Source organism: Lygodium microphyllum, chromosome 12 (genome assembly GCF_053477565.2).
Source record: "Lygodium microphyllum isolate KBCC chromosome 12, Lygodium_microphyllum_v1.1.10, whole genome shotgun sequence".
NCBI classification, from domain to species: Eukaryota; Viridiplantae; Streptophyta; class Polypodiopsida; order Schizaeales; family Lygodiaceae; genus Lygodium; species Lygodium microphyllum.
In genome coordinates this window covers 121,756,904-121,781,759 of record NC_141146.1, presented here as the reverse complement: position 1 = coordinate 121,781,759, position 24,856 = coordinate 121,756,904, and the positions used below count along the sequence as shown (strand labels likewise).

General features: G+C 40.5%; 1 protein-coding gene across 23 annotated transcripts in view; it reads right to left on the bottom strand.

Annotated features, from left to right (window-relative positions):
* LOC148028211 (putative CoA ligase CCL8) overlaps positions 1–24,856 on the bottom strand; it is a 132,018-nt gene that overhangs the window by 51,502 nt on the left and 55,660 nt on the right. For 21 of the 23 annotated variants that reach the window (XR_015692698.1, XR_015692699.1, XR_015692696.1 and 18 more), the window contains 2 exons: positions 16,849–16,941; positions 16,675–16,752 (listed from right to left, as the gene is read on the bottom strand). Coding sequence is in view for 10 of the 23 variants with exons in the window: in XM_087689983.1 (XP_087546109.1) it covers positions 16,675–16,752; positions 16,849–16,941 (171 nt within the window). In the remaining 13 variants the exon portion in view is untranslated. The remainder of the gene's footprint in view (positions 1–16,674; positions 16,753–16,848; positions 16,942–24,856) is intronic. The other 2 variants (XM_087689985.1, XM_087689979.1) reach the window with 1 other exon arrangement.

Sequence of the window (24,856 nt, the reverse complement as noted above, 5' to 3'; positions counted from 1 at the left end):
TACTAATCATCAACACTCCTCTGTGAGCGTAGACGTGAGTGGAAACCCAACAAAACCCCCTAGAGTGAAGAGTTATAAAAAATACAAGGATCATCCGTCACCAAAGGAGATCAAATTTAAAGCATTGTGAAATGCTTCAAATTTGTCAGGAGGAATAGCTTTGGTGAAGATGTCTGCCACATTATTGGTGGTAGGACAATAGACAAGGCTGATATCACCTACATGTAGTCTCTCTCTGACAAAGTGATAATGTATCTCAATGTGTTTCGTGCGTACATGAAACACTGGATTCCGTGCTACTACAATGGCAACTGTCAGTGAACAAAGGAGTAGGCTCCGTAACAGATACATCCAAATCAGCTAGCAGCATCTAATCCATACACATTTAACTATGGTAGTGAAAGCTGCCTTGTATTCAGCTTCACATGACGATGTGGCAACAGTGGATTGTTTCTTGTTAAGCCAAGATATGCAAGATGAGCCAAGCAAGAAACAATTGCTACTAGTGGAGTGATGTGAATCATAATCACCAACCCAACCAGAATCACTGTAAGCATGTAACTGCAGTGGTCCCCCCTTGGCATAAAGCAATCCAAGAGATCTAGTACCTTGCAAGTAACGAAAGACACGCTTGACAACTTGCCAATGTGACATACGTGGCTAATGCATATATCTGCTCAAGGTTGAAACTACAAACTGTATGTCCGACCTAGTGTTGCATAGGTAAATAAGACATTCAACTGCTAGAGCATATGTGTGTATATCAAACAAATCATTGTCATCATGTAATGATAGCTTTAGTCTAGGTTCCATTGGTATACACATTGGCTTGCAATCCTATAAGCCAAACTTCTCAAGAAGTTTACCGATGTATCTTGACTGTGATAAACCAATACCTCTAGCATCATGTATGAATTGAATGCCCAAGTAATAATGCAAAGACCCCAAGTCTGACATTTCAAAAGTTTGTTGCAACTTTTGTTTGAATGCTGAAATCTGATCAGCATGTGTCCCTGTAAGCAAAAGATCATCAACATATAGTTAGACAAATGATCAGCATGGATTACCCCTCTTTACATATGTAAAGAGTAGACTCAGATGAGCTATTTATAAATCCTTGGTTGAGTAAAAAGGCATCAATCTTTCCATACCAATCTCTAGGAGCTTGTTTCAAGCCATATAAAGCCTTTTTCAGCTTGCAAACCAAGTGTTTGGATCCCTCAACTACAAAACCAATGGACTATTGTACATATACTTCCTCATGAAGTTCCCCATGTAAAAATGCAATTTTAATATCTAACTGATGCATAGTCCATCCATAATGGGCAGCCAAAGCAACCATAGACCTAATGGTAGTCATTCGGGAGGTAGGAGCAAATGTCTCCTCGTAGTCAATGCATTTCTTCTGTGCATACCCCTTAGCTACAAGCCTTGCCTTATATTTGTCAATGGATCCATCTGCATTCCGTTTCAGCTTGTAGACCCACTTTGTTCCAATGGCTTTCTTCAGCTTGATTCTTAATGATAGAATCAAATTCAGCTTGCATTGCTGCTATCCAATGCACACTTTGTTGTGCATTCTCAAAACATTCAGACTCCTCATCATCAACTATACTTGTTGCCATAACAAACTCTATGGTATGTGCAGTATCATGCATACGAGCTTGCCTTCTAATACGATCAATCATGGGTGCATCCAAATGACTATCTTTCATAGTCTGTAAATACCATCTAGGCATTTATCTTGCCTCCTGATTGTGCACAAACTCTTGCTGAATTTCAGTTTCAACACTTTGCTGAATATTCAGATCAGCCAATGGCTGATTTTCTGTATTTTCCAATGGACCAGCTGGCTGAACATTAAGTCACTTGCTGAAACTCCAGCTGAATCACCAAATGAAATGGGTAGCAACCCTTCAAATACATCATGGGCAGCCTGATACGTGTCAAAACCAGCAAGGGACAGTTTTGATTTTTCATCAAATAGTGCATCCCTATTGACAAACACCTTTTTAGAGACAGGATCATAGAGACTATAGCCTTTGCTCTCGCTACTATATCCCACAAAAATGCATTTGACAACCTTGTTATCCAACTTTTTTCTGAGTACCTAGTACAGACTTGCCAATTGGAGCTGCACCAACAGAAGCAAATAAATCTCTGCGAGATGTGATGTGCCTAGAAGCACCACTGTCAAAAAACCAAGTGCATGCATCCTCACTAGAGCTAAATGCTCGATCAGCCCAAGAAGAGTCATTACTGCATGTGTAAAAACAATAGTCCATGTCTGCAACAAAGGACGCTAACTCGGTAGGAGTCAATGGAGAATCAGAAACAGACATCCCTGACTCCTTTTTCTTCTCCTTGGCAATGCGCTTTCTACATTCAGTGATGTAGTGGCTTGGCTTCTTGCAATAATAGCATTTGTCCTTCTTGGCTTGCGTGCCTCCTTGTTTTTTATTTCCCTGTGAGGTGCCTGAAGTCCCAAAGCTCTGCGGAGCATTCTTTACTTGGCTGCCTTTGCCCTTCTGTCTAGCCATAAAAGTTTGCTCAAAGGCTGTGATATCCACACTACTATTTCTTTTTGTTTGCTCCTCCTCTAGAAGCAAACTGACTAACTCAAGAAAAGAAATAGGCCGTGGAACAATCCTCATGGTGAGATTTAGGGCCGTATGAAAGGCTGTGATATCCACACTACTATTTCTTTTTGTTTGCTCCTCCTCTAGAAGCAAACTGACTAACTCAAGAAAAGAAATAGGCCGTGGAACAATCCTCATGGTGAGATTTAGGGCCGTATGAAAAGCCAACTACGAAGGAGGTAATGAGTTCAATGTAGTAGATATCAGTTGTGCATCTGAATAGTACTCATCGACATTCATAAGTTGCTCACGCAAGTCTTGAATTTTACTCGAGTGATCCTGCATAGAATCACCCTCATCCATTTTCAATGTCTCAAGCTCTTTCTTTAGAAAAGAGATGCTAGTCTCATTCTTACCAGCAAACATCTGCTCAAAAGTTAGCCAAGCTTCTCGTGAAGAAACTACAGAACGAATGTGAGGGATAATGGACCGCTGAACTGCCAATGCAATTAACGACAAAGCCTATGCATCCCGTGTATCCCATGCTTTTTGAGCTGCTAATCTTTGGGGAAGTGAATGAAGTGGAGCAGGCTGAACAGGCTGAGGTGCCCGTTGTCCACATCCTCCTGGAGGAGGAGTAGCAGGAGCCACAACTCCGGGCCTAACTTTTTCTCCACTGACATAGTCCCAAAGATTTTTCGCAACAAGCATATTCTTCATCATAAAGGACCAAAGTGAATAATTGTTACCATCCAATCTGTCCTTCTTGGATACATAGGTAAATACATCTCCTCCCTGATTTGCCATGATAATCAATACCAAAAGAAGGAAAAAGAGCAATGTCCAAGCTGGAATAACTTGGAAATCTCCAAAATTTCCAAAAATTACAATAAATAGCTTGTTGCAATTAGTACACTGAGGTACACTCTGTCAAAACTGTTTGTAATGCACACATTCCAAGGTGCATTCAATGTTCAGCAACACTATGAGCAAAAAAAACCCAAATTTTCTTGCTCCAAAATTGTCCAAAACAATCTATCTCTGACTAAGACTACAGTATGCATGCAATCCAAGGTGCATTCAATGTTTAGCAACACTGTATGAGCAAAAGAACCCCAAAATTGTCACCAAAACAGTCTATCTCTAACTGAGACTGCAGTACGTGCCAATGTCTTCAAAAACCTCAAAAGCCCCAAAATTTTTTAGTTATTTGCCAAGAATTTTGCATCAATCGTGTCCCAGACACGTACTCAGAATTCTGTGCTTGCCTGGGCAAAAGCCCCCTTTTCCAGAGATGAATCTGAAATAAAAAAGTAATTTTAAAATAAATTACCTCAGAAACCAGTCGAGTTGGTTGCAGTAGGTGCAGACAACAAGGTGTGGTGGCACAGAGGATCAGGCTGTAGGGCATTGCAGTTGCCATAGCTGACGTCGCAGCTAGCAGAGCTGCCCAAAGTACTAACGGGCGGCGCAACTAGTACTTCACGGTGCAGTGCAGGGTGCAGGGACAGGGCCGGGGGCGGGGGCGAGGGCGGGGGCGGCGCAAGTTGCAGACGATGCTATTGTCAAAGGCCGGTGTGGCTAGAGGCGGCGTGGCCAGAGGCTGTGTAGCCAGGACAAGGGTATCGTAGGTAGGGAGGCAAGGATGGAGGCACCCTAGCGGACTATCTCCCAGGCCGACTGGCGAGCTGCAGGACGGTAGCACTGCTGTGGTGGACCTAGCGCCAGAGGTGACGGACCTGCTGGGTAGTGGCGGCTGCTTTCTAGCTGGCGGTTTGGGCAGATTCACAGACTGGAGTAGAGCTGGACTGTGCGAAAACTCCTGAAGGTTGAGCAGAGCTAAACCTGAGCAGAGCCTCAGCTCTAATACCAAATGTGAGTGAGAGAGAGGATCGAAGCTCAGCTGAGAGTGCAGTAGACAGTGTGGAGAGTGAAGTACGATACCCATCTGAAAAAGTGTGAGCTGAAAGTACAAAGTACAGCCGTTAAGCCTTAGGTTTGTAGGGGGTGTTCACATCCGAACATGATAAGTGCCCATAAGTGTGTGACATAAGCACATACGAAAGAAGACAATAAGTCTGGGGGAAGAAACCTCTCGTACTAAGAGTAAAAAGTGCCCCAGTGTCCTATTGATTACCGACACTCCTCTACGAGCGTAGGGCATGAGTGGAAACCCAACAGGATAGTCCAAAGCTAGTAAACGCTTATCATTTTGGTTAAGTCAAGTTTAAATTTGTTATTTTCAATTTTATACTTAGCAATTTAGTATTTATAATCTTATGTGCATTGTGTAGGTGAATGTTGATACATTCAAGTTAACAAGCGGTACTCTTCCAAGTGTACACCAAGAGATTGATGAGGAGGAGGAGCATATCTTTGCAGAGCTCTATAGAGAGCTCATAGCAACAAACACTCGTGGCACTTCCAAACAGTGTGCTCATGGGCGACAAGTTCAACCAATTCAAGGAGTTTGAGCTACAACAATTGCTAGCAGGGGCATGGTCATTTGACACCCTCCGAGATCGACAAGGGGTGGTGGTTTGAGTGGTTTGCAAACATATGTGAGGCGGGGCTCTAGTAGCTCTCATCCCATGCCTAATGATAGTATCCCCCCCCCCTTGCTTACAGTTACACACCCATCACCTAGGGAGCCATCATTTGATAATAATGGTAACCTCATCAATGAGAATGAGTACGAGAGTGTCTCATCATCTGATGCCGAGGAGTCATCTTCAGACTCTCTTGTTGAGCGCTCATATGATGATGATGATGATGATGATGATGAGTACAATGTATGAAGTATCATTAATGATTGTATCCAGATTGGCAAATTTCACTTGTGATTGTTGAGTTAGTCGTGACTCACTTCTAACTCCTATAACAATTGTACCATGTATGATCATTCATCTTATTTTGTAATGCATATTTGCACTTTAAATATGTCTTATGATTTATAGTTCTTTTTTAAATTAAGTTATTTTTTTTCATACTAAAATCGTACCGTACCTTATAAAATCATAAGGTACCATTTAGTACCATATTTTATCTACCCTATTGTACCTTTTGTACCTGACAACCATGAGATAGGCTAAAAGCTTTGACTTTCATTCAACAATTTGATGCAGCCTATTCAAGAAGGGAACTTCACAAAGCCCTCAAAAATTTGAAAGGCAGCTACTTACTTAAAGGGGAACGCATTGTAGTGGTGGTCCACTCTTTTGATACAGGGTAGAACACCGTCAGGATGGGTACAATTCAAGCAAATGTTTGCATCGAATTAATTGACAAGTACCTTTGAGCTGAACATCACAAGAGCTTGGAATAAACTAGACGCTAAGGAATGCAAGAATTTGGAGCAATACAATGAGAAGTTTTGGGATGCATTGCTACTCATCTCTTGTTATTGCCCCGTACCCCTTCATGAGCAAGTACAAAATAATGTTTATGGGTTGCCTAAAGGAATCAGGAACTTTTGCATTAAATCCACCATCTCTAGCATGTCTCAGCTCATAGAGACTACTACTACAACAAATGCTTTGCTATGTGGGAAAAGATTAGGGCTTCCTAGAGAGTGGGGAGAAGACGAATAAAAAGCCATTTAAGGCTAAGAAAAGGGGCAAATCTGAAAATCAGCCTGAAAAGAGGCCAAAACAGCAAAGAAACTGCTCAAAAACATTTGCACGGCATAAGGAATTGATGGCTGCAAATAAATGTTTAATTTGTGAACAACAGGGTCACATTGACTGCCCCAATAGGCAGCAAGCTAAAAATAGAAAATCAAGGAAAGTCTTAAGGGAAAAAAGCCCAAAACATCAGTGAGATTGGTGCTTGATGTTGTTAGTGATCAATCCAATGATGATGCTACTGAGTTGTGCAGAGCATGGGGCAAAATTAGAGACCAGCATGCATTGATATTCTTTGACAATGGTACAAGATCCAACTTCATCTTTGTAGACATGGTAGCCTGTCAACGCATCAAAGAGGATCTATCTACGCATCGAAGAGGATAAGATGGGACCCATGGGGGAAGTTGAAATGGCATGTAAAGGCCATACAAAGCCTATCACATCGCTCAGTGAAAAGTTTCAATTGCATATACAAGGATACGTGGACAGTGAAGAGTTCTTCATTGCTCCACTTAAGAGTTGTGATGTGTTGCTTGGTATGCCATGGTGTCACCACATGCATGTAGTGATTGATTCTTGTGCAAAAGAGATCACTATTCAGTGTAAGGAAAAGACACTCACATTCCATGTAAAATTGAAATGGAAATTTGTCCCTGTTGTGTCTACAGTTGCCATTTCTAAAGAAATGAAAAATTATCTTTCAACGTACTTGGTTTTTACTAAGAATAAGGATGATAGTGAGAATGTTGGGAATATGTCTAAGAGAAGGATCACATGTCATTTCTGAAAATGTATACTGATTGCTTCTCTCGGTCACTTCTTGGGTAGCTACCACCTGAAAAGCCTGAAAATCATGGCATAGATCTTATCCCTGGTCCACCTAATAAGCCACGCTATAGAGTCAGTGCGGCCTAACACGAGGAGATTGAGTTAGGTGAATGAGCTATTAGAAAAAGGGCTGATTCAACCCAACTCATCCCCCTTTTGTTCTCCAATGCTTTTGGTGTAAAAAAAAGAATGGTTCGTGGCATATATGCATTGATTATCATTCTCTGAACAAGATCGGGATAAAGAATCGCTTTTCAATCCCTCGAATCGATGATGTTATGGATAGATTGCAAGGAGCAGCCATATTCAGCCGTATATATTTGAAAAGTGGATATCATCAGATATACATTAGACTGGAAAATGTGCCCAACTTCCAGGATATCTTTTGGGTTGTATGAATTTCTTGTTATGCCTTTTGAACTTACAAATGGTCCTGCCAATTTCAATCAGACGATCAATCGTATCCTCACACCACATACAAGATTTGTAGGGACATTCTTTGATGACATGATTGTCTATTCAAAGAATGAGACAAAGCATAGAAAACACTTGGACATCGTGTTCAATGAACTACATAAGCATAGGTTGATATCAATGACAAGAAAAGTGAATTCTTTTGCATGAGATCCACTTTCAAGGGCATATTGTATCGGCTGATGGTATTCGCATGGACCCTGCAAAGGTTGAGGCAATACGATCATGGCCACCTTTGAGAAATGTACATGAGATCCACAACTTCTTCAGTTTATATTTTTACTATAGGATATATGTACGCGGATTTGCTGAAATTGCATCTCCATTCCATGCTTTGCAGAAGAAGGATGTGTCATTTAGATGGACAGCAATGGAAATTTCAGCATTTGAAAAGTTGAAGAAAAAGATGACTTTGGGTCATGTGCTTCTGTTGTCCGATCTAAGAAAGTCATTCTAGTTCAATGTGATACATGTGGTAAAAGCATCGAGACTGTTCTTATGCAGGATGGCCGAGTTGTCGCTTATGAGAGCCGAATTGTCCACGTTGCACTAAACAATTTGCAAGTCTATGAGAAAGAGCTCTAGCCTATAATCCATACACTCTCTACATGGAAACATTATTTGTTAGGGGCTGATTTTACAATGCAGACAGACAATCAAATTGTATACATTGATGGTAAAAAGAATATTGTGGCTAATGCATTATCACGTAAGCTACAAATTTCAACCGTCAGCATGGCTTTATCACACTAAGTTGGACGCCATGAAAGAGCAATATGCTATTGATACAAACTTTGCTAATGTTTATGATCAACTTTACAATGGTCAAAGGCATGAGCACTTTGTGCTTAGAGATGGTTTCTGCTAATGCATGGACAACTATGTGTCACAAAACAATTAAGACCTATAATTATCACTAAAAGTCATGCCAATATGCTATTGATACAAACTTTGCTAATGTTTATGATCAACTTTACAATGGTCAAAGGCATGAGCACTTTGTGCTTAGAGATGGTTTCTGCTAATGCATGGACAACTATGTGTCACAAAACAATTAAGACCTATAATTATCACTAAAAGTCATGCTTCTCCATATGCAAGACACGGAGATATTGATCCCAGAGTCAAGGCAGTGCTGAATTTCTTTTATTGGCTAGCTTTAAGACATGATATAGAGCGGTTTTTCAAGGCATACATTGTATGTCAGAAGGTAAAGTATGATAGACAAAAGGTGTCGGACTTGTTGCAATCCTTGCCTATTCCAAATACGCCTTGGCATAGAGCTACAAGGGATTTTATTTTTGAGCTTCCTAGGATACCTACCAGGAATGACAGGATATGGACTATCATTTGCAGGTTTAGCAAAGAAGCCCATTTCATTCCCAGAGAGGAAGAAAATAGGCTAATCATATAGCACAATTGCTTTTGCAACACATCGTTAAGTATCATGGTATGCCAGAGTCGATCGTCAATGATCGAGACCCTCGGATGACCAATTTATTTTAGAAGGGGTTGTTTGAGAATATGGGTACCACGCTAAAATTCTTAGCATCCTGCCATTCGGAGACAGAAGGTTAATCTGAGGAAGCAAATTCCATAGTGCTCGATCTTTTCAAGTGCTATGTTTCAAACCACAAGACGCATTGGGAGTAGTATTTGCCATTGGTTGAGCTTGCTTACAACAGCACAGTGCATAGTTCCACTAGCAAAGCTCCATTTGAGGTGGTTGAGGGTGGCAAGAAGATATTTCCTATCTTACAAACTAAGGATAAGATCTTTGAGGCTCACTGTTATACGGAAAACTTCCATGCAACCTATGCATAGATATAGTATGTACTTCAAATATCACAAGAAAAGCAAAAGAAAGCAGTTGATCACCATAGACGTGCTTTACAATTTGCAGAGGGTGATTATGTATTGCTACATTTTGAAAAGACAAGGCTAAAAAAGATGAAAGGAAAAGAGAAATTGTATCCAAACTTCAGTATGAGATACTATGGGTTGTTTCAAGTGTTAGAAAAGATTAGCAATGTGACATATCAGCTGAAATTACCTTCATATTGGCGGATACACAATGCCTTTCAAATTGGTTTGTTGAGACCCTTTTATGATGATGTGCCAAAGGATATATCTACTGAATTTCAACCTGAGCTTGAGAAGCTAGATGAATTTTGGTACACGACCAGATTTTGGCACATAAGGAAAGAAAGGTCAGAGGTAGAGTTTCAAGAACATATTTGGTGAAATTTCAGAACTATTCACCAATGGATGCAAAATGGCTGGAAAAGGATGACTTGGCAAACTACCCTCAGTTGTTGCAACTTTACCTAGATACCCTTATGATAGAGCCTACTTCAGTTCGGGCTTAGTCAAGTTGAGCAGAGCACAAGTCCAAAGCATTGCCTGATACTCGAGGGAAAGGTAGCACTTCCACTCCTCCAATGGTGAACAACTCTCATATGTAGTAGATCTTGGATGCATTTAGCATGCATTTAGTAGAACTTGGATGCATTTAGCATACATCTAAGGTACAGTGTTGACAGTATGTCTGCCATAGGGTCATTACTCACTGTACTAGTCACTATGAGATGTATGCAAACGAGTATGGATGGCATGAAGTGGTAGCACTCTGTAGAGGTGGTCAAGAAGGTGAAGTGACATGAAGATGAGATAGTGGTCTTCATGTGGCTAAATTGGTAACTATGCAAGGTAAGGTCAAGTATTTTTTGTTTTTTGTGCTATTGGTTTGAGTCAATGCCTCATTTATGAAATGGCTCTAAGGGTAACACCAAATGATCTTCCATTCTATCCCTCAGTTTTGGTTGACCTTGTTGCATACAGACAACACATTCTTTGGCAAATTGATAGGTATCTTTTAACATAGATGGCCATCACAATCCTGCTTTAAGTACCTTTTTTTCTATGATTTGAGACTATACTTTTGCATCAATTTGGGATCAGTCTATGATCAATTTCACATGAATTTTTGTCTAAGTTTTGGAGATCAAATTTTTATTAGCTCAAGGAACGTTTATGATCACTTTTGAGATCAGTTTTGCATCAGTTACTGATCAAATTTTCCAATCAGTTTGTGATCAGTTTGGAGTCACATATGCAGCTGTTTTTTATGAGTTCTCAGATTAGCAAGTGATCACTTTTTTATCAATTTATGCTAGTTTTTCAATGGTTTACAGTTGGTTCCATGGACAATAGCATGTTAGTGAATACCATTGACATTTAGTTTATATTAAGAATATGCTTTATTATGGTTGTGAAGTGAGAACAGTTGAGAAACATGAGTTATGGATGCATCCAATGGGTTTCTAGCAAGAGTTCTAGACTCTTTCTCAGTTTTACTTAATATTTATGCTGGCTGGAAATTTACAACAGGTTTGGAGCATTATGACATGGTTAAATAATAGTGGCCATTGTTGTAACTATAATACCTTATGGAAATTCTAGTGCCGTATGCTTTTCCTTTGGCACAATGCACTGCAATCGAGGACGGTTGCACAAATTTCAAGGGGATGTCTGTCACAAGGATGTGAAATTTTGAGATGCTTTAATCTTGCCAATAACATTTGATTAAGTTATTAATCCAATGTGCCAGGTTGTTTAGCACATGAGATGCACATGGCGATTATTTCATGGTAACACGCCAAGGACCCCAAGGATACAGTGGATGTCAAAGACAGAAGTTGCAATAAGTTATGCCAACTGGGTTTTGGTGGTCAATTGGTGTAAATTTTGACCCTAGGACACTTGTTTGGCCAATAAGTGCCAATGGTGACATTAGGGACTGGCATTAATTAATTAATTAATGCCAATCTAGGGGTCAACATGGGTTGAGGACCACTCTAGGTTGCAAATAGCCTAGCCAATTTAATTATGGATGGGTACATTTAATTTTGGGTAGAGTCAGAAAGGCTGCACACTAATTCCGAGGTTTTCCCATGTGGAATCCTAAATTTTTTCTCTCTAGCATTCTCTCAGTTATTCCAACCCATTCTCAAGAGATCTAAGCTTATCTCAACCATTTGGAGCATATCTCACCCAAATTTGAAAGATAGAATAAGGATTTCTACTATAAATCCTAATTTACGGTAAAAAATAGGGTTTAGTAGCCACCTTGCTACCCATACCAACGAGAGGGTATGGCACACTAAAATCAGCACTTGCTCAAGGATTTCAAATGCCCAGTCATTCATCATAAAGTTAGGGCAGCATTTGGTCAATTGGGGTCCAATTACAACAAGTCTTGGGTGAAAATCAAGAGGCAAATTGCCCAATTTGTTTGCTGATTGTTGGAACAATAAAGGGCTTTTGGGTTAGCCAAGGAGATCGTGGAATCTCGGCTTGTATTCAATCCATTGGTAATTGAAGTTAAAGAAATACCGAAAGGGGCACCAGTTTTGGGACTAACAAGGTGCCCAATATCCAAGATTATTTAAGGTAAAGTGTGCATTTCAATTTATGTAACTACCACACTATCCCGGAAGAAAGGTTGGTTTCATCAAGTCCCTCTTAAACTAATTGCTAAATCTTACCGAAGTGAAGATCATTTTGGCAAGGCCCTTTGAGAGAAAGATAGCAATCAATCGAAATGCTATGGATAATGTTCTTTATTAGCATGGGTAATCTATGGCATTTGAGAATTGTATGCTCACACACCCCCAAACATGTTATGCCACTCAAGAGAAGGAACTATTGGCAATCATCTATGCACTTAGAATTTGGCGTCATTATTTGTATGGCACCTGGTTCATTATTTGGACTAACAAACCATTCGTTAAAGTACCTCTGTGATCAACACAATCTCCATGTACATAAGGCGAGATAGATAAAGCTTTTGTAGAAATTTGAGTTTAAAATCCATTCTCTTGGCATACACCAAACTTTGGCCTTGGTTGCTTGCTACTTTTATTGGTTGCACATGAAGACTTTGGTTGAGTCTTATGTGCGTCAGTGCTCAGAACTTCAACTTAATAAAGTTGAATGGCACAAACAAGCAAGGATGTTACATCCTTTATAAATTTCCAATAAAAAATGGGGTAGCATTTCTATGGACTTTGTAATAAGATTATCCCATATGAATCGAGTTCATGATATGATCTAGATTATCATCAACCAATTAATAAAAATGGCTCAATTCAATCCCACAAAGATCATTAAAAGCACAAGTTGGTTGGTTGAGCATCTTTCTAGACTTTATCATTTTCCTAATAAAATAGTCCGTGATCGAGACTCTTAGTTTACTATCCGACTCTTAGTTTACTATCCATTTCTGGCAAATTGCACTCTACAAATTGGACATATAATTATCCATATCATCCTCGAAACGTCCCGAGATCGATAGAAAGACCAAAAGAACAAATTAGACTATAGAGGATATATTATATGCATATGTCTCCTAAAGAGAATCTGATTGGAAGTACTACCTTCCTCAAATTTAGTTTACTTACAACAATGCTAAGCATTCAGCTACTAGCTATAGCTCGTTTATGCTAATGTATAGTTATGAGCCAAAACCACCACTTGCCGTTGTGCTCAAGGAGGTGAAACTGCAATCCATAGTGAGCTCTTTGCATGATATGCAAAAAATGTTGATGATTGCAATAAGAAAAAGCATTAAAGCGGCCTAGCATCGTGCCACACTTTATGCCAACCAACATTGTAGTACTCGAGAGCTCTAGGAGGGCACGTGGATTTACCTTAAAGTCCCAAAGGACTCCAATTCAATAACTACCAACAAGAACTATAAGCTATCTTCAAAAAATTGCAATCCTTTCCAAATTACCAACATTAGAAGCGTATCCCACGAGCTTGATTTACCTTTTGAGATCCAAGTTCACCTAGTCTTCCACGTGAGTTGTTTGAAAGAATGATTGAGGCACGGTGAATTCATACTTCTAATCAAAGTCCTACACAATGTTGCATTCTATGCCCGTACGATACATTTTGTACGCTGCAACACCATACATTTGTTCGAACTATTTGAAAACAAAAAATGATCATTAAACTTTTGTTCCTTTTTTTGGGCTAAAGTTGCATTTTGGATAGAGTGAATGATGTTCCCATACTCATTATGGCTTTTTGTCGAGCTCAAAGGATATATTTACTAGGTTATCCCTATAGACCTCTTTGAAACTTGATTTGGAATATGAATGAGCTATTTCAGTCAGTTCCTCATAAGGATAGACTACACCAGGGAAAGATCTCGCTTCAAATGGAGAGTTTACACCGGAACAGTGTCTCTTATCCTCCTTTCAATGTTGGGAAAATAAGAAAGGCTCATTTATCAACGGTGAGAACCATTTTTAGAGTGAATGATGTCCCACAATACCGACTTTCACTTAAGTTTGTCACTATAGACCTCTTTGAAACTTGATCAAAATATGAATGAAAGACAATTCTCTTGATAATAATGAATCTATCTTGTCCTGTAGCTTAAGACTTTGCCAATGAAACATGCTAACTCCCCTTTGCATCATCATATATAAACATAACCAAAATTGGGTCAATAAAGTGTCCCTAAGGAAGTAGCCATTTCTCTAACATTGTATCTTGATGTTGTTCCTTTAAGTTCTGCTACTTGTTAGAGTGTGGTCCTTTAAATAAGAACACTCCACACCTTTAGGAGTGGTCATCATTTGCACAACCGATACATCAAATGTCTTCTTCTCTTAAACTCCGCTTTCCTCTCTTGGATTTGACAACTTGCTTAAGTTCCTCATGATTCTACTACGGATCATGAAATCATGACATGGCAAATGCACGAGTATTCCAACAATGCACTCCTGTGTCTCAAGGACCAAGGAAAAGATAATGAGCTAGAGAGTATGCCGTACTCCAAATAGATCCCAAAACACAACAAAGTAGTCTCCGAGGGTCAAATGCCAGCAAACATAGCTTTAGAAGGTGGATCTAATGCAGACGGGCAGTGAGGAAAGAGGAAGACTAAAAACGCAAGTACCTGAGGGGAGAGAAAAACTGGGCAACAGAAAAGTGCAAACACAAGCAATGGGATAAAGTGGCAGGCTCATGGCAGCAAAAATGCAAGTATGATGACGTGGCAAGCTGACGGCACCAAAAATGCAAGTATGATGATGTGGCAAGCTGACGGCAATAAAAATGCAAGTATGATGACATGGCAGTCCATAGAACACCCACACATCACAAAAGCAGTACTTCAGCAGTTTCCAACTGTAGACGATGTGGCTGATCAGTAAACACTGCAAAAATCAATGGAGACTGCGCGATGGAGACTGGAAACAAGTGCCAAACTGATATAGACAACAATAGGCAGCTTTGAATGAGATGTCCTTCACAAACGGGGTGTAGGCAACAAAGCTAGAGGGCCTAAAACCTGTAAAAACGAGATTGAGACTAAATGGAGGGCAGCATGCCTATTTATAGAAAGTTTCGGGACCTCGTACCGCACGTCATTATAAAACTCTCTCAAACCAAACCACACACCATTTTAGGGTTTTGATTAACTAAGCATTTTCAGGGTTGTTTAAGTGGCTAATTCAGCATGTAATGCTTATGTTAGCTCAACAGGCACTATAATCGACATGAACATGACAGAAACATATGCAACCTCCTTGTACTTACAAAATAAGCGCTATATGGATCTTCCTTATATGACACGTGGTTGCACAGCCTATCACAAATCGGCACTGCTTTGATGAAGAGTATACATGTCACTCTGTGCAAGGTGATTTTACCATGAAAGAGGGCCAATTGCTTACTATTGCATTTATAATATTTCACTCTTCACTCTAAAGAATGCTCGCTATTATTACATTATGATGGAAGAGGGACGATTGGTTATATTGTGTTATCATGTCACACTTCTATATGACTTCTCACTATTTACTGCTAGGAAAATCCTTGACACAAGAAAATTTCCAACAAGAAATTACTTGGTTACTCTATTGAGCAAGGCAGGCTTTTGCATTACCTCTTACTTCTATCCTTTGCCCTTCTATAGGTGGGAAGGGTCTTGTACCTTTTAGCTTTGTACTCATGGTGTGTTTCCATCCCTTTTGGGGTTGCCCACCCAATCATATATAATATGAAGTGTTCTGTATGTGCATGTGCAGTTTCACAAGAAAAAAAATTTATGCACTCTCTAAGATAGGGTTTGACATTACTTGAGTGCGTTTCCCTTCTTAAAGATTTGGCAAGAACTTTTGGTCTTTTGGAATTATCCCTATAGCTTTGAGGGGATTGTCTCTTGGTTAAGCCACGGTTAAGGTATTTGGGCCCTCTAGACCCATAGAAACCTCGTAATAATGCGACTTTTGGTGGTTCCACCTTTGCATCATAATTTCCGTTCTCAAAAAACTGTCACTTTACGAATGCTACAAACTTCATTCTAATGACTGAGACTTTAAGTTCAAATATTCTCCAATGCTTTTGGCTGGTGGTGTTCACAATGAACATAGCCTTCTTTGCACAGTAATGCAATTTCAACACAGAAGTCACATTGAATATTTTATGCATGTGTGCACGCTCATGTGAGTGGCATATGCACTAGTTGACAACAAAGTTGTGTGCTTGCACATGCACTTAATCGAAACACTGATTTCACATGCATCTGCACTCCAGCATACAAATGTGCATGCATCATGAATGAAAGTTTTCAACTATGCTTATCTTCACAATCAGGATACCTATCTTTGTACATTCATACAATATAGTACTGTAGTCATCAAAAAACAAACGAGGGTGCGTGATGAAGCCAGTTGCATAAACATCAGAAATATGTCACAATGAGCACATACGGCACTCTTTTGAGAATGGGTTTACCATTACAGAGAGCAAACTGATTGATCCTGATCTATCCCACTGCCCTTCAAACTCTAGGAAACATTATTTTAAGTTTGATGACTGCTAAATACTACAAACAAACAATCCCTAACACTTGTAAATTTCCCATCATGAAAGCTTTTACCTACCTAGTGGAGCAGGTTTTGTTACTTCCCTCTTCTACTTGAACCCCTACTTCATGATGCCCCATTTGGGTTTCCCCACAGTATTACTAACCAAAAGAAAACCACATGTGCATGTGTGCATGTGTGCATGTATGTCTAGGAAAGAGAGTGGGGGAGGTGGTGGAAAAAGAACAGGATTGGAGAGTTGTTAAACTTCTTTTTTCTGACCTGCACCCCTGCAAATGGCTTGCCCACTGTTCCTGGCCTTCTTTCACCTCTATATGGATTTGATAAAGCCATCATAACCTGCAGGGCCAAGGATATACTGAGACTAGGAAAACATAATTGCTCCTCAAGTGCCAGATTCACAACAAACTGTATATTATTTTCTCAAATTTGTACTTCTGTCATGCCGTATCTTTCCAAGAGCCTATGCCCTGTCAATCTTTCCCATTCACCCATAACTGGTTGAGGAAGAGCCGAGGAACCAGACATCTGTGTTCGTAGTCATATAATTAACAAATAATCACATTTGGAACAAGGATCTCAAACAGGAACACGGAACTACAAATAGAACAGGTACCAGATCAAAGACATGACAATTGTAAGGAAATGGTTTGTAAAAACTGGATCAAGTTAAACCCCATCCCCATCTCCACTTTTCTTTATCAGATGTGTCCAAAGAGACTCCATATCCACTTTTCCCCTTCTTCCCTTAATCCCTCTCACCTGCCCTTCCCACTCCCTCTACCCCCACCCCCAGACTGAAAAGGAGAATCTCCCTATTCCTACCTTTTAATTCCCCTCCAGGCTCCCTCTCTTTCAAACTCCCTCCCACTTAGATAGGACAAGGGAAGGTTTAGAACCCCAGAAGATAACCTTTGCACTTTCAAGCAATCAACAGTATTCATCAGAATTACATTTATAGATCAATGACAATTTCTAAGACTTGTAAAACCATGCTATGTTTTCTTCATTACGTGGGATTGATAAAAGCACAAAGAAAATATGAAGATGAAAAGCTAGTTTTCTTTCTTTAAGGGCGTTTCAGTACCTTCACCACAATTACAGCGATGTAATAAATTTTCTTTTCTATCTTCATATAGCCTAAAGCTCAAGGTACAACTGTCAAATATCAATTATGATATGAGTACACCAACCACTTGAATGGAACTGCTTGAATGAATCAACTAATCTCAAAATTCAACAATGACCACACAAACCATAATGTAGATCCCATATACAATTGTGCATGATAGCCAAGACACCGCCCTTCGGAATCGTCATAACTTCATTGAAAGGCCCAAACATAGATCACATACAAATGCAGAATTTACAAACCAAGTATCGAGCTCATGGCAGCATCCTTGGGTTACAGCAAGAAGAAGTTATCACCACACCAGGACAAATATGATCCCACCAAAGCAAAAAAAAAAATCACAATCATATTCTCATTCGCTTTCTATAAAGCCATTGTGTCTAAATTATTGCAGGTCACAAGAAGAAAGTTCTTCACTATGAAGGACAAGCTCACTAAGGAATATCAAAATGTGAAGAGTGACAAGATTTTCACATACTGAAATCAATTCTATTACATTGGTCACCGATTTGAAACAATGCAATAGAATATGATTTAGCTCCATTATTGGTTGTAGGTAATGTAATGCTCATGAGTCATATGGACTTTCAGTATGTGACACTAGATTGCCAGATTGGAGACCTGATGTAGACTAAACTTGGGCCCCAAGTGCAACTGCAGTAAGACACCTTGAATGTCATCTGGTTGACATTACCTCACAGCAGCACTTGGCACCTTTGCTTTTGAGCATCCGGCAAAATCGTCCTTTATTGGAGCATCACAAAGATTTCTCTAGCTAGGAGAGTGGCGGTTGTTGATCGGGATCTTACAAGCATGTGGCACATCACTATTGTGTGAAGATATGCTAGGGTTTGCACTGAGGGAACATAGCATGTACGACCAAGACTAAAACGCAAAGACTCGTACAAAGACAAAGAAAAACTCAAACCCTAAACACGAAAAGTAAAAACTCAAAACTCAAACACAGAGAGAAGAAACTCTGAAGTGAATGAATGCTGTAAATGAATGTAAGTGTACAGAATGTCCAATGGCAGAGCAATACGGTGTCGGAAAGTGACATCCACCAGAGACGAATCCCAAGAGCAATAACCACCAGTCAAAGTGTTGGAGTGCGGAAAACACGAAACACTAATCATCAGAGTGTCGAGGAACTGAGACGACAACAGGAGAGGTGTTTGCTAATGTGGACGGCCTGCCAAATAGCAAAAACGCAGATACTGCAGCAATCACCCAGTGGGAAAGATAGTAGCAACCTGTTGCCTGGCACCAAATGCTGAAAACGCAGGCTCATCGGGTGCTTTGATAACACAGCAAATGGAGACCTCCAAATAGCAAGGCGATGGCTGAAAATAGGCCACCTAGGGTTGGATAGTGATGGGCTACAATCAATGATGGCTGGACAGCATATGGTAGGTGACTGATGGCTGAAATCTGCAAGGTAGAGTGAGAAACCTACACCGAAGGATAAGGTTGAATGGTGGGCAGCCTGTCTATTTATAGATGTTGCAAGGTGCCCCCAAAAAATTCTCGAACCGCTCACCAAATTTGCATTTTTCATTAATTAAGCGTGTTTTGGGGTTGGTTAAAAATGCTAATCAGCTGTAAAGCATGTTGTAGCTCAACACCCCCTCTTAGGCCCAAAACTGACCCTAATAAGAAATGCCTACAATGTTTACCCCAAGGCATCCCACCCCAAAGCAACCAGGCCATCGAACAAGGGGTGCACATTGGTTGCCCAATGGCCTACCAAAACTATAAAGACTGGTTATCTTACCAAGGGAGTCCAAGTAGTCACCCTAGTGAGAACAAGGTATTGGACAAAAAATGCTCGTCACTGCCTAGTGGCCTACCAAGCCCTACAAAGGAGGATGGAACCACATTGATTTTTTTTTTATTATTTTTTTTTTTTTGGTGAAAAGTGAATTTTGGAGGTGGCGGCCGATTAAGTAATAGTGACCCAAAAGATGGGAGTAGAGATAGTACACCCAACACATCACAAGACAGTACAAGCTTACCCAACCACTTGATGGTCTCAAAGGCAAGGGAAAGGTAATGAAGTATCATGTAAAGAAGAATGGTGGTATAATCCACAAGTGGAAACAACTTAGGATCTGTCTAGTGGTGCTCTGCACAATGGGATGCATTGTATGCTACATGCTGAAGAATGCTCATGCAGCATGTCCCACTTGGACAGTGTCCCTTGTGGGAAAATTGTTCACTTGCCCAAGCTCCCTAGTACAAAGACGATGAAATCATGCAATGCATACGTGAAGGTACAATAGGCGAGGAAGGACGATGTCAAAGACAAGTGTCAAAACCTATAGAATACCAAGAGCAGTACGTACCCCCTCTCAACCTGGATATCAATGCCAAAGAAGAAAGAGAAGCTTGAGGATGTTAGTCTTGATGTGGTGCCAAGAACCATGTGGAGGAGAATAATGAAGCATCCCTACTAAAAGAGCAAGAATAGAAATCACCGCCATGATAATATCAAGAGAGATGCTACACAATCCACCGAGGGAGGAAAAGCCTCCATGTTGATAAAAGAGCAAAACTCCAAGTAGAAGAAACCATGAAAGAAACGGCGCGCATCTTCTTCTTTCTCCGACTTAGAAAGGACTAGTGCAAGCTTGCATGTTAGCTCTACACTAAAATACAAAACCCTGTAAAAGAGATCAAAATTTGCAAGCACAGATATAAGTAGTGACATGCTCCAAAAAACAAAACTAAAAATAAAATAAAATAAAGCAAAGCTAAGTGCAATGCAATTAGTATGTAAGTATACAACGAAAGTCTAAAAAGAGAAAGGCTAAGTGTGTAGCCACCATCGCATACGGCAAGGTGGGGAAGTGGTCCTAGAATGTGTATCGGATGTCCTAGAAATGGATGCATAAAGTGCAATACGTGAGTCACTAGCAGACCAATCAACTAATCCTTCGGGAGTAGTGAAGGAGATAGGCTACTGAGACTGTCCGCGTGCCATATATCCAGTAGCCATTGGGACAGATAGAGTAGATGGCACAACAGCAAGAGGCATAGCCCCACTGGATTGGCCAACCCGAGTTTAGGCAATCGCAGTAGTTTGCTATGGTTTTCTAGAAGAAGACCTTGGGCCTTGGTATCACACTCCTCATCCACATGGCCCAACCTCTGATAGTATATGCAAAATCTATTTTTCTTAGGAATTTACTCTCAAAGGGGTAGTGTTTCTTTAATTCCATCAGAGAAAGTAGGTCACCCTTGTTTTGGCTTGCCTTCGTATCTTGTGAGTTCTTACCACTCTTGATGTTTCCTCCTAAAGGAGAGGACCAATCCTCGCCCCTTTGAATGGATATATGTGGAGGACTTCTTGTGCACTTGATCATGCAGCCTTGTGTAACGCAAAAACTAACACTCGAACTCTTAGAAGGTCAATAATCAAGATAGTGAGATAATGTACTAGATAAAATGGAAATATTTAACGGTCAACTTGTTCAAGAAGAATGTGAGACTTCAGTGAGCCAATAGTGAAAAACTCGACAAGTAATTGCCTAATATTCAGCCAACTTGACTTTCAAATCATCCCCTTTCTTAATGGGAAAACTCTTGAAGCTCAATATCAAGATTGATACGTCGAGTCTAATCTCGAGCTACATAGCAAACAATGAGATGACTCCAACGCTTAGATGCAAGGGGAAAATGCTCTAATTAAGAGTGAAATTTAGAAAGCAATCCCTGCATTAACTCAATATTGGGTGTGGCATTGTAGACTCTCCATTGACAAATGTAATCAACGTGGGCCAATCGAGGGTCTGACAAACAACGAGATCCCAAAGTCCTTGACATTTGAGCACTTGTTAAATGAAGTTCCATTAAGTGGTGAAATTCGGCCCGTTAAAACGAGTCTTATCCATAAATGCATTCTCGGACATTGCAACAGGAGTGGTAGTGCTAGGAGACGGAGAAGGTGTGTAATGGGGGTAGGGTGGATGGAAAGGATAGAGGGATGAAGTGGAATACACTTGGGAAGTAATCCCAGAGTGCCCACCATGCATAGGAAAAGTGTGCATAGCGGATCCAAATGTGGGCACGGGCAGATTGGGTATAGGCATGGTAACCACCTATGGAGCCCAAGGTAGAGGGGTAGAGACACAAGGAGCAATGGATGGAAATCCCTACGTAGGAGTGACCCAAGGGATGTGTGACGATAGTCCATAAGCAAAGGATGGATATCCTTGCGTCTGAAAGGTCATGTTGGGAATTTGGAAGTGTCCCAAGATAGTGAGAGGGATGCCCATCACAACCGTCCCAAAGTGGAAAGATGGGGTCAAGTGGGGGTAGGTGAAAGATACAATATTAAAGGGTGGCATTCCCCCTAACGATGCACCAGGAGGTGCAGTGAATGGAGGGTAGGAAGATGGTGAGATGAAGAAAAAGAAAGTGTTAGAAGCAAAGATGAAAGATCCAACCCCTAGTATGCTTCGAGCGAAAGTGGAATGTAATCCAAGATTTTGGAATGAAGACGTGAGTAGATCAGAATGTGGAGAAGATAGTGGTGGGATAGAAGATAGTTGAGAAGTATGGTTTACTTGCTTAAATGAAACAGATGATGGAGACATACATAACGAAGGATATCTGATTCGAGAGACTCCTCTATTAAAGTTAATATACTAAAAACATCTGGCTTCTGCACACCAAAAGGAAAAACAAGGGAGGGCTTTGGCTCATACGACTCAATAACGAAGGATATCTGATTCGAGAGACTCCTCTATTAAAGTTAATATACTAGAAACATCTGGCTTCTGCACACCAAAAGGAAAAACAAGGGAGGGCTTTGGCTCATACGACTCAAAAGGGTTATATGAACCTGACACAAGGCCTAGCTGTGATGAAGGAGATGGATCGTCAAACGTGCCGAATGTTGTGGTCCCTCCAAGATCAAAGAGGTGGCCAATCTCACCAATCAATCTAGGTGTTGTAGTAGCACTCGTTGAAGGAGTGTAAACTGAACTATACGTGATGTGCAAGTACTCCTCAAACTCTTCATATGTAAGATGACCAAAACAAGAAGAAGAAGATGGTAAAGATGAAGGTGTGTCTACCTGTTCCTCAAGACCATAATGCCTTCTCAGAGCCTTTAATGATGGAAAAGCTTAATAGGGCGTCATAGGATCTGAAGAAGAAGGTACCTCAGACGTTATGAGTCGAAATCGAGTCATGTGTGAGTCTCGCAGAAAGACTAGTCTCCACAATCACCGCAAGTTACTCTTTAGAAAAGCACCCGCTCTAATACCACGTGAAGATATACCAAGGTTTGCATTGAGGAAACACAACATGTACGATCAAGACTGAAACACAAAGACTCAGACAAAGACAAGCAAAACTCAAACCCTAAACTCAAAACGTAAAAACTCCAAACTCAAACACATAGATAAACATAGAGAAAAGAAACTCTGAAGTGAATGAATGTTGTAAATGAATGTAAGAGTGTACAGAATGTCAAAGGGCCATTTGCAACCCAAAGTGGTCCCATGCATTAATTGACCCTTGGGCAAGCATTAATCCATTAATTAATGCCTAGTCCCTAGTGTCACCACTGACATTTAATGGCCAATTAATGGTCCTAGGGACATACTGACACCAAAATTCACCTAGAATCTAACAATTGTAACTTGTTACAACTTTTGCCTTTGACACCCATCTTTTTCACAGGGTCCTTAGGCCTTCAACTATAAAAAAGTAGCTTGCATCTCACATGTACAACAAATGTACATCTTTTAATTGCACATTTGATTAATCCTTTAATCAAATGTCAATTAAACATAAGCAAAGCATCAAATTTTCACGTCCTCGTGACACTCAGAGGATGAAGCCTCAAAGAAGGGAGAGTATGAAGGAGTGTTCACAATACGATCTAACCAAGGTGACTTAGTGCCATGAAAGGGAACCTTGCTAGTTACGTCTTGGATACTCTCCAACTTATTGAGCTAAAAATGCATTAGCCTAACTTAAATAGCTCCAAAACATGCTTAATTAATGAATAAACGTGATCCTAGAGAGTTATTGTTTCTCACATGCAAAACCCTAATTTGAGTGTCCCAAACTTTTTATAAATATGCATCCAACCCACCACTCTCTCTCCAACTCGTTTTTGCAAGTTTCAAGAGCTGTACCTCTGTTGCCCATACCCCATTCACAAAGAACATCGCAGTTAGAGCTTCCACCAGCCACCTACTACCATCTGACGCTTGATTCCATCCAACCTTCTTCAAGAATTTACTGATGTTGCCGAGTCCTAAGAGCTGTCGCCTACAGTTGGGTGCTGTCATCTATAGTTGGATGCTGTCACCACCTATCTTCTCTCTCCTTTGAATGCTGCATTTTGGCTTTCTAGCTATCGCCCTGACATTCTCTCACCACTAACTCTTGCATTTGCACCTAACAGCTATTGTGCAAATTCTCTCTCCTTAGGTACTGCATTTTCAGTCTTTCTCTCTCTTGTATTGTCATCTACATCAGATCCAGCATTCCTAGTTGTGTTTGCTCGTGTTCGACACTCAGAGGTTGCCTTTGCTGCGATTCAGAAGCCGTTCGGAGTATGACACACTCTACAGCTCATAACCTCTGCCTTGACCCCAGAGATATGAGAGTTCGAGATTCACTATTCACTGCATATTATCTGCTGCATAAGCACGGTATATTCATTATTCATTCACTTTATTATTCATTGTGTTCATTGTCTCTAAGTTACCCTAACCCTAACTGTGTTCTGAGTTTATTAATCTATGCTTTGTCGTACAACTAGTTTCATGTTTTTTGCATTTAGAGCATTTCTTCGCGTGGTATTAGAGCTAGGTAGTCTCTGAGACCAGATGACTTCAAACACATTCACACCACCGCTCCAATCTCCGCAGCCAAACATGGACAAAAATGATTAGGAGTGGGCCTCCCAGCTTGCTACTGCCCGATCTGACATGGACACAAAACCGTCGAACAACCATGGAGAGTCCATAGACTATATCAAATTTCCGCTGTGAAGTATAATCTCATCCTTCTGCATACTTCTTAGCAGGAGGTTGAAGGTAAGCCTGAGTTTTCTCCTTTAGATTTGGTGCACAAAACTAATGAGCTTGCAGGACCTTCGGAATCCCCACTACGGACCGGCCATTCACAAGTGAAACATGGCTCGGATTACACATCACTTCTCCAGTACTTCTTTTCTCCAATGCAAGGTAGGTACGAATCCTACTATTTCAGATTCTATACCAACTGATTCTGTATTTTTTGTTGGATCGCGAGATGCTCATTAAGAAGGGACTCTTCAAAACAAGC